The 17,646-nt window shown below is 47.0% G+C and overlaps 1 protein-coding gene and 1 long non-coding RNA gene across 5 annotated transcripts; one reads left to right on the top strand and one right to left on the bottom strand.

Annotated features, from left to right (window-relative positions):
- Nucleotides 1–4,790: 4,790 nt before the first annotated feature.
- On the bottom strand, nt 4,791–14,223 carry ZNF391 (zinc finger protein 391). 4 transcript variants are annotated; one of them, XM_044260308.1, is made up of 5 exons: nt 14,183–14,223; nt 12,993–13,884; nt 12,798–12,877; nt 7,364–7,474; nt 4,791–6,650 (listed from the first exon to the last, which is right to left on the bottom strand). In XM_044260308.1, exon 5 carries the CDS (start codon nt 6,570–6,572, stop codon nt 5,499–5,501), a length of 1,074 nt encoding a protein of 357 aa, XP_044116243.1. In that variant the 5' UTR covers nt 6,573–6,650; nt 7,364–7,474; nt 12,798–12,877; nt 12,993–13,884; nt 14,183–14,223; the 3' UTR covers nt 4,791–5,498. The 4 variants fall into 4 exon arrangements, 3 of the variants coding, with proteins under 3 accessions (XP_044116243.1, XP_044116251.1, XP_044116258.1); XR_006385725.1 differs by lacking the exon at nt 14,183–14,223 and having other exon boundaries at nt 6,103–6,192; nt 6,515–6,650; nt 12,993–13,794; XM_044260316.1 differs by lacking the exon at nt 14,183–14,223 and having other exon boundaries at nt 4,791–6,646; nt 12,993–13,794.
- Nucleotides 13,810–17,233, top strand: LOC122914372. Its single transcript, XR_006385789.1, has 3 exons — nt 13,810–13,892; nt 16,853–16,920; nt 17,149–17,233. It is a non-coding gene; the product is annotated as an uncharacterized LOC122914372 (long non-coding RNA).
- Nucleotides 17,234–17,646: the final 413 nt, after the last annotated feature.

The raw sequence follows: 17,646 nt of genomic DNA, 5'->3' as shown, positions 1-17,646 counted from the left end.
TACAATGAGATTACCTCACACCTGTCAGAATGGCTAAAATTAACAACTCAGGGGGCACGTAGGTGGCTCAGTGAGTGAAGCATCTGCCTTTGGCTCAGATCATGATTTCAGGGTCTTGGAATCAAACCCCACATCAGGCTCCCTCCTCAGTGGAAAGCCTGCTTCTCTCTCTCCCTCTGCGGATTGCCCTCCTTGTGAGCTCGTGCTCTCTAATAAATAAATAAATAAAATTAAAAAACAAAAACAAAAAACCCTTGGGCGCCTGGGTGGCTCAGTGAACTAAGCCTCTGCCTTAGGCTCAGGTCATGGTCTCAGGGTCCTGGCATCGAAGCCCGAGTCAGGGTCTCTGCTCAGCAAGGAGCCTGCTTCCCCCTCTCTCTCTCTGCCTGCCTCTCTGCCTACTTGTGACCTCTGTCAAACAGATAAATAAAATCTTAAAAAAAAAAAAAAACCAAACTCAGCATACAATAGATGTTGGCAAGGATGGGGCGAAAGGGGAATGTTCTTCCACTGTTGGTGGAAATGCAAGCTGATGCAGCCATTCTGGAAAACAGTATGGAGGCTCCTCAAAAAGTTAAGTATAGAAGGGCGCCTGGGTGGCTCAGTAGGTTAAACACCTGTCTTCAGCTCTGGTCACGATCCTGGAGTCCCAGGATCTAGCTCCCTATCAGGGTCCCCCCTCAGCGGGGTGTCTGCTTCTCCCTATCTCTCCCCCCACTCGTGCTCTCTCTCAATTAATAAAATCTTTAAAAAAAAAAAGTTAAGTATAGAACTACTCTATGATCCAGTAATCACGGTACTATTTACCCCAAATATTCACTAATTCAAGGGGATAAAGGTACCCTTATGTTTATAGCAGCATTATCTACAATAACCAAATTACAGAAGCAGCCCAAGTGTCCACGGACAGATGAATGGATAAAGCTGCGCTTTGTATATACACAATGGGATGTTACTCAGCCATTAAAGACAATGAGATCTTGCCATTTGCCACAACATGGATGGAACTGGCGGGTATTATGCTAAGTGAAATAAATCAGAGAAAGACAAATACCATAGTATTTCACTCACATGGGGAATTTAAGGAAAAAAACAAAACAAAACAAAACAAAAAAAAACGAGCAAAGGGGGAAAAAGAGAGACAAATGAAGAAACAGATTCTTAACTCTAGAGAATACACTGATGGTTACCAGAGGGGAGGTGGGGAGGTGGTGGGGAAAACAGGTGATGGGGGTTAAGAAGGGCACTTATCATGAGCACCAGGTGTCGTAGAAAACTGCTGAATCACTGTACTGCACACCTGAAACTAATACAACACTGTGGGTTAAGTATACTGGGATTTAAGAAAATTTTTAAAGTCAGCAAAATAAAACAAAGATGGACAAATAAACCAAAACTGTGGCAAAATTTCAGTACTTTTTGTAGAAGTGAATATTATGTTTTATCAGTTTAATTATTTCCTAGAGAACAAGTTTAAAGTGGATTTGACTGGTTTTATGATCTTTGAGATAAAAATTCAAAGCAATCATAGAAGGTACAGATTTGGAGTCTTGATTCCCCTCTAAGCCCTTTTCCTAAATCTCTCTCTAGGACTGCCTTCCTAGGCTTTTTCATCCCATGAGATAGAAATTAAATGACTCAAGTGAGTGAAAAGAGCTTTTCTTAGAGCACCCAGTTATCACGCAGTTATCTACTCTATGCCCTGCTCCTTCAGACCCCACTCCACGCCAAGAACAATCTTCACCCCTTCCTTTCTGAGCTGTCCACTATGAACTAAATATCTGTTCACTGGAGAACCTACATATATGCTAGGTGTTGTGGAGAATAAATTATTCTTTAATTTTTGCTATCAAATGCATTGTAAAATTACATGCAGACAAATGAAAAAATTCATCATTCATCTTAAATCTAAGTATTGGGAAAGCTTTTGGACAAGATCTATGAAGAGGCTGGCTGTGCAGGGAGAGAAAGGGCTCCCAGCAGTTAGCCAGCAGACTGGGAGGACTCAGGCTCTCTTGGAAGAAAAATGAGGTGGGGGCAGGGAGCAGAGACTTGGTCCCACGGAAGCAGCATGGGCCAGGCAGGCCAGCAGCACTGAGTACCCATGAATGGGTTTTAAGCTGGGTGTAGTGTGGTCATTAGAATGTTAGAGGATCCGTCTGGCCTCAGTGCCTTCCCAGGGCTGAGCCAACTTGGGAAGAAAAGACCTCCTTGCTTTATCATGCAACACGGCAAGGATGACTTCTTGCCCTGCTGCGGCTTTGGGGAGGTCAGGGGAGACTGGTGAGGGTACGGGTGCCACACCCATTATGCAGATGTTCGTAGACTGCGATAAGATCCTGGCTGTGGTGGCTGAACTGGATAGAGAACACCAGCTCTGTCTGTACCACTTAGGGCTTCTCAGGAGAGGGGTCCCAGCCTGCAGACGACTAGGAACCCCCACCAGGGAGACATGCCAGGAGGCAGGCCTGGGGCTGAAGGGGTATCAGAGAAACAGAGAGAGGGAACAGCATCTGCAAAGGCCCAGTCAGGAAAGAGCACAGTGTGCCTGGGATACCCCTGACTCAGAACCTGAGTAGAAAGAACTTGAAGTCCGCCTGCCCATCTATCAGTGTCCCTCTCTGGGGCGGCTAAGGTGCCAGTGAGGAGCAGAGAGAGGCCCTGGGTTTGGGCGTACAGGGTGGTTGCAGGAGGTGGCTGGTGGAGAAGGGGCAGCGAAGGCCACATCAAAGGTCAGGCTGTCATGTGGGGCTGGGGAGTGGGGGGATTAGTTGGGGGACGGAGCTGAGAGGTTGAAAATGGAGAATTGAACCCTGTGCTATCTCTGCTTCCTCTGGACACATCATCACAATGATGGCAAAGAATTAAAAAAGGCACAAACAAGAGAAGAGATGACCACAGTTGAGTATTCGAAAAAAAAGGAAAGAAAGCTTTCCTTGAACAATGGACATTTTTTTTCTTTCCAAATACAAAGTAACCAAATGACCATCCCCCTTCGGTTACCAGAATGCTCAGTTTACACCTCTATCTGGGTAACTACAGCATACCATACTTGTCCTCATGTTGGTCTTCTGGTCCGTCCCCTTTCTCTAATGCTGATTTTTAGAAAAGATTTTATTGATTTATTTATCTGAGAGCGAGAGAGAGAGAAAGAGCACACAAGCAGAGAAGGGCAGAGGGAGAGGGAGCAGACTCCCCACTGAGCAGGGAGCCTGACTCGGGGCTCGATCCCAGGACCCTGAGATCATGACCAGAGTAGAAGGTAGATGCTTCACCAACCAAGCCACCCAGGCGCCCCTGAATGCTGATTCTTATGTGTTTTGGTTTTCCATTTTATCCTATCTTGTAAGCTATCTTGAGTCCCTTTGACACATGATACGTGCCAGACATACAGATGGATGGCTATCGCCTGTTGCCACAGTTAGCATAAACATCTTCTAACCTAATGGATGGTAACCCTAGTTTTCCACTGCTGGTAATGGACTTACAGACCCTGCAGGGGAGGAAATGAAAGGCTGTGGGCTGATGTGCAGCAGAATCATTACAATGAGCATTTACTGAGCACTCACTTTAGGTCAGACACTGTTTTCATCACTTTACACGAATAAACGCACTTATTCCTTACAACGGTCTCATGAAATGGAAAGCCAAGAGGCCAGCATCCCAGGAGCTCTAATGGAGAATTAGTCCCAAGAGTGAATTTACATAATATTTATGAGGCTCTTCCTCCATTCAAAAGACTACGAGATTACACGATTCAATTAAACCCTCCCTGTTTAGATTAAAACTGGAGTCTAGACCTGCATTATACCACGCATTAGATGGGGCTTCTGAGAGATTTAAGGTAATGTCTAACTTCAACAGCTTATGGGAAAAAGCACCTGAGCGAATCAGAAAACAGAACAGGAGCATTTGTAATGCAGGAAAATCAAGGCAAACACCACTGCACAGGACTTCTAAGGTGGGAGACCCGAGGTGTCAGAGAAGGCAGGACCTGAGCAAGGCCTTTCATAACGTGCAGATGAGATTTCTGGAGACACAGGGGGAAAGCCGGACACGTAAACGGGGGCCACACACACACTGTGGGAAGAAGCCAAGTGCGAGAAGAGGGTATAACAGACACCAACGACAGGCCTGGCTGCAGGAACTGGAGAGTAATGGAAAATAAGTAAATAGACCTAAGTGTGGAAGGCCCTGGAGTGAGAGAGTTTGATCTTTGTCCTGGGAACCGTGAACTCTGTGGACAAGATGGTCGTTTAGTCAGGCTGCTAAAGGCAGAGAGACAAGGGAAGTCCTGCTGACTCTCGTAATCTGAGCCCTGACTACTGAGCACCTAGCAGCAGCATTAGGAATAGGGCAAGAAATCAACTTGCAAACCATTTCAGATGAAATCTAGCAGGCCAGTTACCTGGGATAAAGTAGGCAGCAATTACAGGGCATTTAGTGACCATTCTGCACTTTGCATGTTTCACAGGGATCTAAAAGACCTTTGTCTTCAGGAAGTTTACAATCTAATTGAGCGACCTCAAGTATTACAGCCCAATAAAATGAGACCACTCCAGTTTAACTCTTGCCCAAAGTTATACAGCTGATCACTGTTAATCAGAGAGTGCCATGAGGTAGGAAAAGTGTGGATCAGCACAGAATTGGGGATGCCAGAAGAAGCTCAAGTTTTAAGGCATGAGAGTGGCCAAAAGAGTCAATTCTGCAAATGTCAAGTGGGAAAAAAGACTAAGAAACAGTCACGGAATTTATCCTTGAGAGATGAGCTTTATAGGAATGGTGCGAGTTAGGGCCAGAGGGTGTAAGTTTCATGAACCTTCCAACAGAAGAAAATTAAAAACTAGGGAAGCAATTTTTTTTTAATCATAGAAGAACTCAATATAAGTTTTAGGTCATTCTTGATGAGGATAATATAAAAAAATACTAGGATTAGTTAGGCACATGGTTTATACTTTGAGGAAAACATGCTACAACCAAAAAGGTTTAACAGAAAAATCTGTTCGTATAAAATCAGAAACTGGATTTGCCTCAACACCATTATCAGCAAACTGGTGGGAAGATTTCTGTCCTGCTCTGAAGCCAGCTCCTTGTCTTCTGGTACTGGAGCCCGCGTCACACTCACACACACCGACACTCTGTCACTCAGGACCTCCTCTCGAAGTAAAGGGGCTTCTGTGGTCGGGAAACATGGTCCACTGACTGCGCAGGGATCGGAGCCCCAGGGAAGAGACGGGTGAGCAGATGCAAGGTGACAGGTCTACACTCTAAGGGGAGTCCTTCCGGGGAGGAGAGGGAGTATGTGTGGTTCCTAGACTCACCCCCTTGTACCGATCACTCACTGCAGCATCTAGTTTACAAAACGGAAGGCAGGCTACCTTGACCGTGGCTTACAGCTAGCTATAGGAAGAAAACTCCACAGAGGAATGTTTCTCCTTGCAGCAACAGGACGGAGTGCTGTGTGCTCTGACGCGCACATGAAGGAAAACGCTCGACTGTTACTCTTTAGCGTGAAGTCGCTGGTGTCGGACGAGGGTTGAACTCTGGCTGAAGGCTTTCCCACAGTCGTTACACTTGTACGGCTTCTCTCCGGTGTGAGTTCTCTGGTGAACGATAAGCGATGAGCTCCGCCCGAAGCCCTTCCCACATTCTCCGCACTCGTGGGGCTTCTCCCCGGTGTGGGTCCTCTGATGCTCGGCGAGGGAAGAGCTGCGACTGAACACTTTCCCACAGTCGCTGCATTCGTAGGGCTTCTCGCCCGTGTGTGTTCTCTGGTGCTCGACGAGGGAGGAGACCCAGCTGAAAGCCTTCCCGCATTCACTGCACTCATAGGGATTCTCGCCGGTGTGTATTCGTTGGTGCTGAATTATGGTCGAGCGGTCGCTGAAGGCTTTCCCACACTCGGTGCACTGGTAAGGTTTCTCCTGAGTGTGAGTCCGCTGGTGCTGGCTGAGGTTCGTGCTCCGGCTGAAGGCTTTCCCGCACTCGCCGCACTCATAGGGCTTCTCTCCCGTGTGGACCCTCTGGTGCAGGCTCAGGTGAGTGCTCCGGCTGAAAGCTTTTCCGCACTCGCCGCATTCGTACGGCTTCTCTCCAGTGTGAGTTCTCTGATGCTCGATAAGATGTGTACTTCGGCTAAAAGTCTTTCCACATTCATTGCATTCAAAAGGCTTTTCTCCACCATGAGTTCTCCTGTGGACAATAAGGTCTGATTGGTAACTGAAGGCTTTCCCACATTCATTGCGTTTACAAGGTTTCTTTTGTGGGAAGATTTTTTGGTGTTTAATGAAGTCCAAATTATCTTTGGAGTTTTTCCTAGATATGGGGTATCTAGCTCCCTTTGGAATGTTCTGCTGTGTATTAACTTTAGAGCTTAGACTAAATTCTCTAGATTCAGGAACTCTCTCCCTAGTAAAAATTTCCTTAAGGGTCATCGACACGTTCCTGATCGATGTTTTCGCAAAAGATGTCTTCCGGGCAGGACATTTTGTCTGCCTCGATAACCGGCCCTCACCTTTATAGGCCTCTTCATTCGTAGGACCTTGGGCAGTACTCCCTCTGAGACTTTCCATGGCTGACCCTGAAAACTCTGGTTCTTCAGAAATAGCCTGATTGGTGTTGCTGCTTTGGCTCAGTTCACAGCTCCCTATCTGAAAGAGATTTAAAGTGCAAATGTCACCTGCATCTAGTATAGAGAGAAAGAAAAATAAACCAGTAGGGGAAAAAAAAAAAAGCAAATTTGCTATTCACGCACACTAGCAACTTTATATGGGAAGAAAACAAAAAGGGATAGTTGAAGGCAAGGGAATGGGAGCAGAAAAGGTAACAGGCAGAGTTTTTATAACAGGCATGGGGAGCACAGAGACATCAAGAACTCTGGGAAGGGTGACGGGACTCAGCCAATAAAATGGAATGAGCAGATATACCAGCCAATGAACAGAGAGTAGGGGAGTAGAAAGTAAAGTGACCTATCAGTTACTAGAGCCAATGAGCAGTGGTAAGAGGGACGAAGGAAAGGGATGAGAAGAGTAGACTCTTAAGTGTAGAAAAGACACCCTCTAAAAAAAGCAAACACTAAGGGTGATTCTGTCAAGCTTGGATGCAATCATTTTCTTGGGATTGAGAAAGAACAGAATTTCAGAAATGCTGTCTACAACACTGCAACTGGACATGCCCCCCAACCCTCCTTCCAGCGAATCTCGGTGTTCTAAACACGTCTACTCTCGGAGTCACCGGGGCCCGCTCACTTACTTGACAAATAGCAAGCAGACTAACTTAAGTCATCCGCTGAATTCCAAGAGCTTAGACCAGAACTCGGGTCTCCTAAATATCGAACTGCTGGTCTTTTCATGATATCACTCACCCAGACAGTATTTTCCGCTCACTTCCCTCTTCAGGGCCTGAAGATCCAGCGTCCTCGGCTGTCCTCCCTCCGACCGAAAGAGAATGTCCAAGTCACATGCTGGGATTCCAGCTGATGGGAAAGGATTTAACACAAGGCTTGGGTGCTGGAGACACAGGGCTATTCAGAGCTCAATCTTAAAGCCTTGATCTATAGAAAAGATGGTGTGAACTTTCAGAAGCTGTAGGAGGATGGCCTGGCGAAAACAGCTTTCTGAAAGGGGTCAAAATTGGGTTCCAGAAGGTTATACACATTCACATCAGAATCCCCCATGGGACTTATTAGTTGAGATACCTGGGCCTTGCTTCAGACCCAGCAGGTATGATACGGGCCCAGGCATTTGTATCTAATAACTTCATATAACCTGACAAGTAGAACTGTCCACAAAGAACCCTAGAAATGTACTCTTGATTGCCTGAAAAACCTTCCTCGGAGCAGGAGGGTCTCACATACACACTCAGCTTCCCCTAGCCCGGAGGCTTCTCCCTTCTGCCAGCAGGGCCAACACTTCCCAGGGCTCCCAAGATTCCCAGGAAGTAGGCAGGCAGCTTCCTCAGACACCCCCACTACACAGCTAGCCCCCACACTCGGGCTGCCTGGCCCCAAGCGGTCCATTTAGCTCCCCACTGATGGGCTTGTTCTACACTTGCCCCTGAGGAGGAGCAGCAGGCCATCTCCTGGAAAACTGACCAGCACAGCGTCCCTCTACAGCGGCCTTTCTGCTGGAAGACTGGGAGGATATGGGAATCTGTGCCTTTCCTCACCCATCTCTGGACTCTAACTTTCCCCACGAAAGCTTTTTTCTTTAAGCCATTCTCTTAAGCTTCATCTGAGCCCCTGTGCTTGACAGTCAGCTATAAACTAAATACCATTTCCCCTAATGCTTCTGCTCACAGCCCAATTTGGGATCCACTGGGTTAGGACATGATCTGGTTTCAGAGGTTCCTTTCTTGTAGACCAGTAACCCTCACACATGTGCAGGTGAGCTGTGGAGGACATCCACCAAGAAGTCATGCATGGAGAAGACCCTCAAAGGCAATGGGATGATGTTGTCTGTATCCAGCTTTGCCAAAAATATGCCTTCCGACTGGAAACAGGGAACACAGAAGACCTACCACTAGACTAAGAGTCTGATTTATTTAGAACATCTCTCTACAATCCGGTTGTATACTTCACGGCGCCCTCATCCCTTAGTGGGAATTTGCCATATTGCTGGACTGCCTGGCCTGCATTCTTGCAGCACAGACCCTGCCAACTACACCATCATGATTTTGGTGACAGCTCACTATTATTTCTTTTGTGACAGTAGTTCTCAAGGCAGCAGTACTACCTCCCAGGGAGAGTTCTGGGAATTGGTAAGGGGTTTTTCTGGACTGTAATGTTGATTGGATGGTGCTACTGGAATTTAGTGTGGATCAGGAATAATGGGCATTCCTGCAAAACAAAAAAATGTTCCTGATCCTGCGTGACTTTCTTTTTTTTTTTTTTTTAAGATTTTATTAATTTATTTGACAGGCAGAGATTACAAGCAGGCAGAGAGGCAGTCAGAGAGAGAGAGGAGGAAGCAGGCGCCCCACTGAGCAGAGCCTGATGTGGGGCTCGATCCCAGGACCCTGGGATCATGGCCTGAGCCGAAGGCAGAGGCTTTAACCCAAGTGCCCCCTGTGTGACTTTCAAAAAGTTGTTAATAAATGTAGTGAACCGAAGGGGCACCCCAAATGTAACAATAGCCAAACTATGGGAAAAGCCTGGATGTCCATCAACAGATGACTGGATAAAGAAGATGTGGTATATATACAATGGAATACTATGAAGCCATCAAGAGAAATGAAATCTTGCCATCTGCAACGATGTGGATTGAACTACAGGGTATTACACTGAGCAAAGTAAGTCAACAGAGAAAGACAATTATCACATGATCTCTCTGACATGAGGAATTTGAGAGGCAGGGCAGGGAGTCGTAGGGGGTGGGAGGGAAAAAATGAAACAAGATGGGACCAGGGAGGGAGAAAAATCACAAGAGACTCTTGATCTCACAAAACAAACTGAGGGTTGCTGGTGGGTTGTGGGCAAGGGAAAGGGTAGCTGGATCATGGACACTGGGGAGGGTATGGGCTATGGTGAATGCTGTGAATTGTGTAAGCCTGATGATTCACAGACCTGTACCCCTGGGGCAAATAATATATAATATGTTAATTTTTTTAAAAATGGCTGTTAAGGTTTTTTAAAAAGGCTGTTAATGTGGCAATAGCGGCAGCTGGGTGGCTTAGTTGGTTAAAGCGTCCAACTCTTGATTTCGGCTCAGGTCATGATCTCAGAGTCCTGGGATCGAGCCCTGCATTGGGCTCCATGCTGGGCATGGAACCTGCTTGAGATTCTCTCCCTCCCTCCTCTCTCTGCATCCCCAACTCTAAAAAAAAAAAAAAGTTAATAGTTACCCAAGGCTAGAACCTAACACTACTTTATGTAGAGATACAAAATATTTTTTTTAAAGATTTTATTTATTTATTTGACAGACAGAGATCACAAGCAGGCAGAGAGGCAGGCAGAGAGAGAGGAGGAAGCAGGCTCCCTGCTGAGCAGAGAGTCCGATGTGGGGCTCGATCACAGGACCCTGAGATCATGACCTGAGCCGAAGGCAGCGGCTTAACCCACTGAGCCACCCAGGTGCCCCGGAGATACAAAATATTTTGCACAGCTTTGATATATACTGAAAAATTAGGGAAATAAACTTTTCTTTCTTTGGATGCTATTAGGACTTGCTCACCATTTCAGGAAAATCAAACCACTTACAGTACTAGATTCACAAACACGACATTCACCTATCAGGCCACATTTCTAACTGTTGTACTCACAGTGATTCTGTGAACAGGTGCAGATATCCATTTCATCCAAACTGTACACAATGAACTATACACACTATTCTAATATAAATTACTTTCCTTCATATCCGAGTTAGGTAAGACATTGATATTTTGGAAATTATACCTACAAGTAATTAATACTATCTGTCAGTTTTACGACAGGATGGTAAGTTGGACTTTGGTTCCCAGTAGAATGTTACTATTTCACATTATATCCCATCCTGAGGAAGAGATATTGTTACGAGGATGTTTAAGTTTATGGTGGTTTAGGTTTTCCCCATAACCAGAAAGATCCGAAATTTGAAGATCTTTGTAAATTGTCTTCTTAGATCCATAAAACTTGGGCTCCCTAAAAGTATGCAGAATATCCTGAACAGAGAAAGAACGAGGACAGATTCAAAGACAGATGGACAGTTTGAGGTGGAGGGTCCTCCTCATGCTCATTAATATCCTGGGAATTGGTAATCTAAGCCAATGTGATATCAGTTGATCTACAGAATTCAATTCGTATATATACTGTGTAGTACAAGTGCCCTAAAATGTAGTTATTTTGTCATTACAGAGAAGTTCATTACATGTATAACTGTATCATGCATTTTCTGTTTGTATATGTGACACATGATACAGACATAGAAACCCCACTGGGGAGAGCTTCTACATTAAAACAAAGGAAGCTAACTTGGGAGATTCTTTAGGTCTTTTGCATCTGTCTTTTATAAGCGTTTTATGAGTATTGAGTCCTTTACGCCTCACAACAGTGAGGGGGGTACTACTGTTATCCCCTCGATACAAATGAAGAACTTGAGGTACAGAAAGGTGAAGTAATTTGGCCCCAAGCCAAGCATTAAATCCTGTACTCAAACTCACTAGGGAATAAAACCTGAGTTGCACTTTCCACTCCTGTGGCCCTAAATGGCCAAGAAAATAACCCCACTGATCCCAGGATACCAGCATGACCTTAACTGCAGAGTGCCATGGAGCTTTAGAGAGTGCCTGCCTCTGAAAGGTGACCGTCCTGAGAGGCTGTGCTAAGTCCTGCTCATGCGACAGCCCGATCTATGTCAGCTGAACGTGGAATGTTCCAGACACCCCAGCGCGGCTGGTGCCCTCAGCACGAATCAGTGGACATCACATAGAGGCCCTGTGATGTAAGCATTTACCAGATAATCTGGATTTTTTTTAACTTTACTTATTGGGCACCTGGGTGGCTCAGTCGTTAAGCATCTGCCTTCGGATCAGGTCATGATCCCAGGGTCCTAGGATCGGGCTCCCTGCTGGATGGGAAGCCTGCTTCTCCCTCTTCTACTCCCCCTGCTTGTGTTCCCTCTCATGCTGTGTCTCTGTCAAATAAATAAATAAAATATTTTTTAAAAAGATTTATTTATTTGTTTGACAGGGGAGGGGCGGGGGAGAGGTAGAGATTCTAAAGCAGACTCTACTCTGAGAGAAGAGCCCCACATGGGGCTCTATCTCAAGACCTGAGATCATGACCTGAGCCAAAACCAAGAGTCAGATGCTCCACTGACTGTACCACCCATGCACCTCAGTAATCTGGATTTTGATTATAGTGATATAATGATAACTATATAAAACCCAGGAGAAAATAACCAATTTGGTTTTTGTCTCCTCATCTGTCTGATGAAGATGTTGGACTTGATTGGGACAAAGCTCTCTGATTCAGAGAGTTTAATTTTAAGTCCCAAACGCTAAGGCACGTACCTGTCTGCCTACATTAAGGGCATTAGACTAATATGATCCTAGTTTTTTTCAAATCATCAGAGACATGTGAAAGCCTAAGGTCCATGTTTCAGATGAAACCATTCAGGCCAGTAAGATGTTCTTCAATCACCGAATGATGAAATAGAGAAAGGAGTGTTGAGGAAGACATTACGAGCAATCGGCAGCCAAGCAATGAATAGTCCCATCCTGGGCAAAATTTGGCAGACTCGCCTAAGGGAAGTTCTGTAAAAAGAAAAATAAATGTATCCCCTGTTTGGTGTGATGACCCATTCAGAAAAAGAGGAAGAATCCTTAACTTTCATGGGGACATACTCTTCTAGTGAGACAGCCAGTTACCCTTCCCTCGTCTACCTCCTCTTGGCTTTCTTTTTGGTCAAAGGCAAAGCTGGCAAAGATCTTATTCTAGGCACCCAGGATCACTGGTCTGGTAATGTCACATCTGAATGCAATGTTACATTGAATGCATCCTTAAAGGTCGAGGTAAAACAAATGCCTAAAAGCAATCCTACCTCCTCCCAGATGCAGAGAAAAGGACAACAGACACTGATGCCTGTCCTGAAGTCCCTAGTTCTTTAGTGATAAAAGGTACAAGGGATGAATCTGGGCCATGTCTAAACCCTCCCTGAACTCTCTAGGTGATCTGAGGCATAAAATCCAGGCTCTTGGTCAATTTTCCCATGTTCAAATGGACTTTGACAGCAGTCTCTTCATTCCTCCTGGAGATCCAAACAGAAGGCTGCCTAAGCCGCTCTGGCACCATAGGGCGGTGCAACCCTGGGCCAGTCACTCACCTCTCTGAGAGTTTGGTCCCACACTGTAAAACGGCACAGCTAGGACTTGCGTGTCTTTTCTTACAAAGCTTCTGTCAGTGCTACAAGTGAAGAAACAGCAAAGCGTTTACAGTAAAGAATATCACATACAACGTAAATAGATACAATTGCTGGGTGTACCTCCAATGAATTCACTTTAACAGTGTGAGGGTATACCTGTAAAGCAGATGCTCCGAGAATCTGTGAGGCTGCCTTCAGCAGCTGCTGCTACAGAGCGGGGACAGAGGAGCTCTTATTCCTGGTCTTGAAGGACGAGCTGGAAGGCAAACCCTCCAACAGATTTCAGAGAGGCTGCGAGCCATTCCCTTGCTCAGGCTCCCACCGAGGACTCCTGCACCATGGTGTGGCAAGTCCTTTCCTCTCTTCCTCCTTCCTACCTCATGCTTCAGCTACTTGGAGCACTTTACTGCTACAACCATACTGCATCCTATCCAGTCATTGTTCTCCCAAGTCCAGTGGTCATAAGGGCTGCAGCCCCCCAAACCTATCTGCTTTTATGGGACCAACTTCCAGCGATACGCACCTCCTGTGACCCAAACCATCTGAAATTTTTTGGACCATGTCACCGCCTCTTCCAGCAAGAATTCAGCAAGAATTCTCCTTTCTTTCTACCGCCTTAAGCATTAAGAATTTATCTCGCTCAGAAGGAAGCAGGTTCGGAAGGTTCTGGAATGGCTCTTCTCTCGGGGGGTTGCTTTCAGGCCCGGGTAGGCCCGCTGGAGCCTCTGCTGATGGACAAAGCAATCAGCACGAGGGCTGGACCCCAGAGTAGAGACGACCAAGTCCCGAGACTCCTGAAAGGTGGTCTTCAGGCAACAGTGTGGGCAGGAACTGGCTCAAAATAACACAGAAATCTGATCCGCAGAACCGGCCGGCGGCTCCACCAATAGGTAAACACGCACTCTCCAGGCCAGTGCCGAGTGTCCTCGTCGGGGGCAGAAGCGAGCGGCTGCTACTCACGAGCTGTGGAACTCCCGGGAAGGCGCTTCATCTCCGCGCGCCTCAGTGTCCTCGCCGGCAGCAGAGTAACGCGCATGGCGCGGGGTGCCTGCGAGGGTAAGAGGGGTCCGTCGGGTACAGAGTCGTGGAGCGGCGAAAGGCACGGCCGGCTCCAGAAGCCCTCCCGCGCCTGGCTGCAGGTCGCGGCCACGCACCCCCGGGGACCACCGCCCGCCCCCCCGCTCAGCCCCGGGACTCGGCGGAGCCGCCCACAGGCGCAGCCGGCGACCCCGCCGCCCCGCCCGGGGTCGCGGCGTTACGCCGCATGACCTGTCCCGAGCCCGCAGGCCCACCCGCCCAGGCCCACCCGCCCAGGCCCGGCCCTGCGCGCTGCGCGCTCCACTCACCGGCCGCCTCGGCCGCGCACCCGGGCACACCTGGCGCCGGGCCCGCGCTGCGACGGAACGCAAGTGCACAGCGCTCGAGGCAGCCGGAAGGATTAGCGGGGAGCCCCGGCGACCCCCGCGGCTCGCAGACCCGCTGTAGGAGCACAGAGCGGCGCGGGGCGGGGGGTGGGGGAGGGCGCGGGGCGGGGGGGTAGGGGGGGCGCGGGGAGGGCGGTGGCGCAGCTCTGCGCCTGCGCCCGAGAGCTGGGGCTCCGCGGCGCTCGCTGTGAGGGGCCCCTGCCGCGGTGGGTGCCGGGGCGTCGGTGATGGAGAGCCGCGGTCCACGGAGGCCCGCGCCGACCCGTCTGGTTGTGGATAGCGTCCCAGGAAAACTGGGTAAAACAGAGTCCCGGGGTCGCCGCCCTGGTCTGAGGAGGGTCGCGGGAACGCGGCGCTGCCGACCGGGACCCCGGGGCAGGCTGTCCCCGACCTCCCTGCGGACACCGGCCTCTTTGCGTCGCTGCTTCACGCGGTCAGTCGCGGGAGCTGGGGGCTGAGCCGGGAAGCACCTGCCTTTGGCGGGCTGGGGTCCTGCGATCGCGCCCGCATCGGGCGCCTGCTCCGCGGGAAGCCTGCTTCTGGCTCTGCCCCTCCCCCTGCCTGTGTGTTCTCTTGCTCTCAAATAAATGAATCAATAACAAAACAAAACATCCATCAGGAGCTGTAGAGATATATAAAATCGGTATCGATTTGGTGGGGAGGGCGCTTTTCTACACAGTTGGAACAGGATTGTGTGATCTCACCCAAATCGGTAAGTTTGTTCTGGAGCTCGGAAGGGAGAGCCTGCGGGATGAGGGGCATCAGCCCGGTTTGGCTCTTGGGAGGTACCACGGAGCGCACGGCAGAGGGCAACGCCGGGAAGAACCGACGAGCCCGACCACGGACCGCGTGTGCAACGCGGCGGACTGGGCGTGTGACGGCTGCGCGCGGGCCGGGCGTAATCCAGGAGAAGCGGGAGCCAAACCCTGAAGCTGCAAGGGACTGGGAGACCGTCTAGCTTCATCCCTTTCATTATATTTTTAATTGAAATTTCAAATCGTACTAAAATATGCAGACCACAGAGTTCCCATTTTAACTACCTGAAAGTGCACGAGAAAGTTTTTAGTGTATTCATAATGTTGTGCGAACACCACCAGCGTCTGATTTCAGGGCATTTCCTCACCCCAAAAGAAACCTTGAACACACTGAGCAACCACTCCCTCATCATCCTCCTCCCCAGTCCCTAGGAACTTCCATTCCACTTCCTGTCTCTATGAATTTACACAATCTAGACGACACGTATAAGTCAAATCCTACATTTATCTTTTAGCATTTTTTTTAAAGATTTTATTTATTTGACAGAGAGAAATCACAAGTAGATAGGCAGGCAGAGAGAGAGAGAGAAGCAGACTCCCTGCTGAGCAGAGAGCCTGATGCGGGACTCGATCCCATGACCCTGAGATCATGACCTGAGCCGAAGGCAGCGGCTTAACCCACTGAGCCACCCAGGCGCCCTCTTTTAGCATATAGCGTGATGTTTTCAAGGCTAATCCACGGTATAGCATGTATCAGGTTCACCCTGTCCCGGGTTCACCCATATGAGAGCACCATCCATTCATCTCTTCCTCAACACTTGGGGTGTTTGCGAATAGTGTCAATGCTGTGACTTTTGACGGTTGTGAAGAGTGCTGCTATGAACATAGATTATAAGCACCTGAATCCCTAACTTCAGCTCCTGTTTTAATTCCTGTTGGGATTTTGATTGGGGTTGTATTAAATAAATATATCCCTCTGGGAGGAGTTGGTATCCAGACAATATTCAGTCTTCACTTTATGAACATGATATATTTCTCAATTTATTTACATTTTCTTTACTTTTCTGAGCAATCTATTTACTTCTCAGTTTAAAGATCATATATGTGTTTTGTTAAATTAACCCTAAATATTTTATGGTTTTTATACCATTAGAAATGGAATTATTTGGGGGCACCTGGGTGGTTTAGTCCATTAAGCGTCTGTCTTTGGCTCAGGTCATGATCCCAGGGTCCTGGGAGCAAGTCTGTATGGGGCTCTCTGCTCCATGAGGATCCTGCTTCTTCCTCTCCCTCTCCTCCTGCTCATGCTCTCTCAAATAAATAAATATATTTTTTAAAAAAAGAAATGGACTTATTTGCCTTTTATTTTCTGGTTGTTTGTTACTAACATATAGAAAGGTGATTTTTTTAAAGGATTTTATTTATTATTTTAGAAAGAGAGAGTGAGAGCACATGCTCAAGTAGGGGAGGGGCAGAGGGAGGAAGAAGGAATCTCGACTACACTGAGCACGGAGCCTGATGCAAAGGCTCCATCTCATGACCCTTAGGTCATGACCTCAGCTGAACTCAAGAGTTGGACACTTAACTGACTGAGCTACCTGGGTGCCTCAGCAATTGATTTTTTTATACTGATGTTAAACTCTGTCACCCTGTTATGTTTACTTGTTTCAGTGATTGTTTTGTAGGTTTCTTGGGATTTTTCCATGTAAATAATAATGCTGACTGTGAATAGCATTAATTCTTTAGGCCTTCTATTTTTTTAACTACTTTTATTACATCTTCTGTTATTTATTTTCTGTTTATTCCTCATATGTGTTTATTACTTTTATTTCACCAGCTAGGACCTCCAGTACAATGCTGAAGAGACCTGATGACAGCAGATGTCTTTGTTCTGTTTCCAATCTTGTAAGTAGAAACTAATATTTCCCCATTAAATATATTAGTTGTATCAGATTGTAGAATTTTGTTTCTATTCATAGTTTGCTAAAAGTTCTTTTTTTAAATGGGTATTGAATTTTGCCACACTTTTTTTTGCATCTATTTAAAAGATCATATAAGATCATTTATCATTTATTTTGTTAATATGGTGAATTACATTGATTATTCAAATGTTTTGTATACCTTATATTTCAGGCATAAACCCCACTTGATCCTGACATATTATTTTGTTTAAATATGGATGGATTCTTGATCTTGGAGTTGTCAAATCAAGCCCCATGTCAGGCTCTGCACTCAGCATGGAATCTGCTTGAGGGTCTCTGCCCTTCTCCCCCCACTCTTTCTCTCTAAAATAAAAATAAGTAAAACTTAAAAAAAATAAAAAGCAGTTTTATTTTTTTTAATTTTTTTTTAAAGATTTTATTTATTTATTTGACAGAGAGAGAGATCACAAGTAGGCAGAGAGGGAGGCAGAGAGAGAGAGGAGGAAGCAGGCTTCCCGTGGAGCAGAGAGCCCGATGTGGGGCTCGATCCCAGGACCCTGGGATCATGACCCGAGCCGAAGGCAGAGGCTTTAACCCACTGAGCCACCCAGGCACCCCTAAAAAGCAGTTTTAAATATTGTGGATTCTATCTGATAATACACTTCTTAAAAAAAGATTTTTATTTATTTGACAGAGAGATCACAAGTAG

This window comes from Neovison vison, chromosome 1 (genome assembly GCF_020171115.1).
Source record: "Neovison vison isolate M4711 chromosome 1, ASM_NN_V1, whole genome shotgun sequence".
Classification (NCBI taxonomy): Eukaryota; Metazoa; Chordata; class Mammalia; order Carnivora; family Mustelidae; genus Neogale; species Neogale vison.
The sequence above is the reverse complement of the archived record's forward strand: the minus strand, read 5'-3'. Positions and strand labels throughout refer to the sequence as shown.

What these genes read in the sequence shown, in the direction of transcription:
- ZNF391 (XM_044260308.1), bottom strand. Translation starts at nt 6,572, where the DNA reads ATGGAAAGTCTCAGAGGGAGTACTGCCCAAGGTCCTACGAATGAAGAG.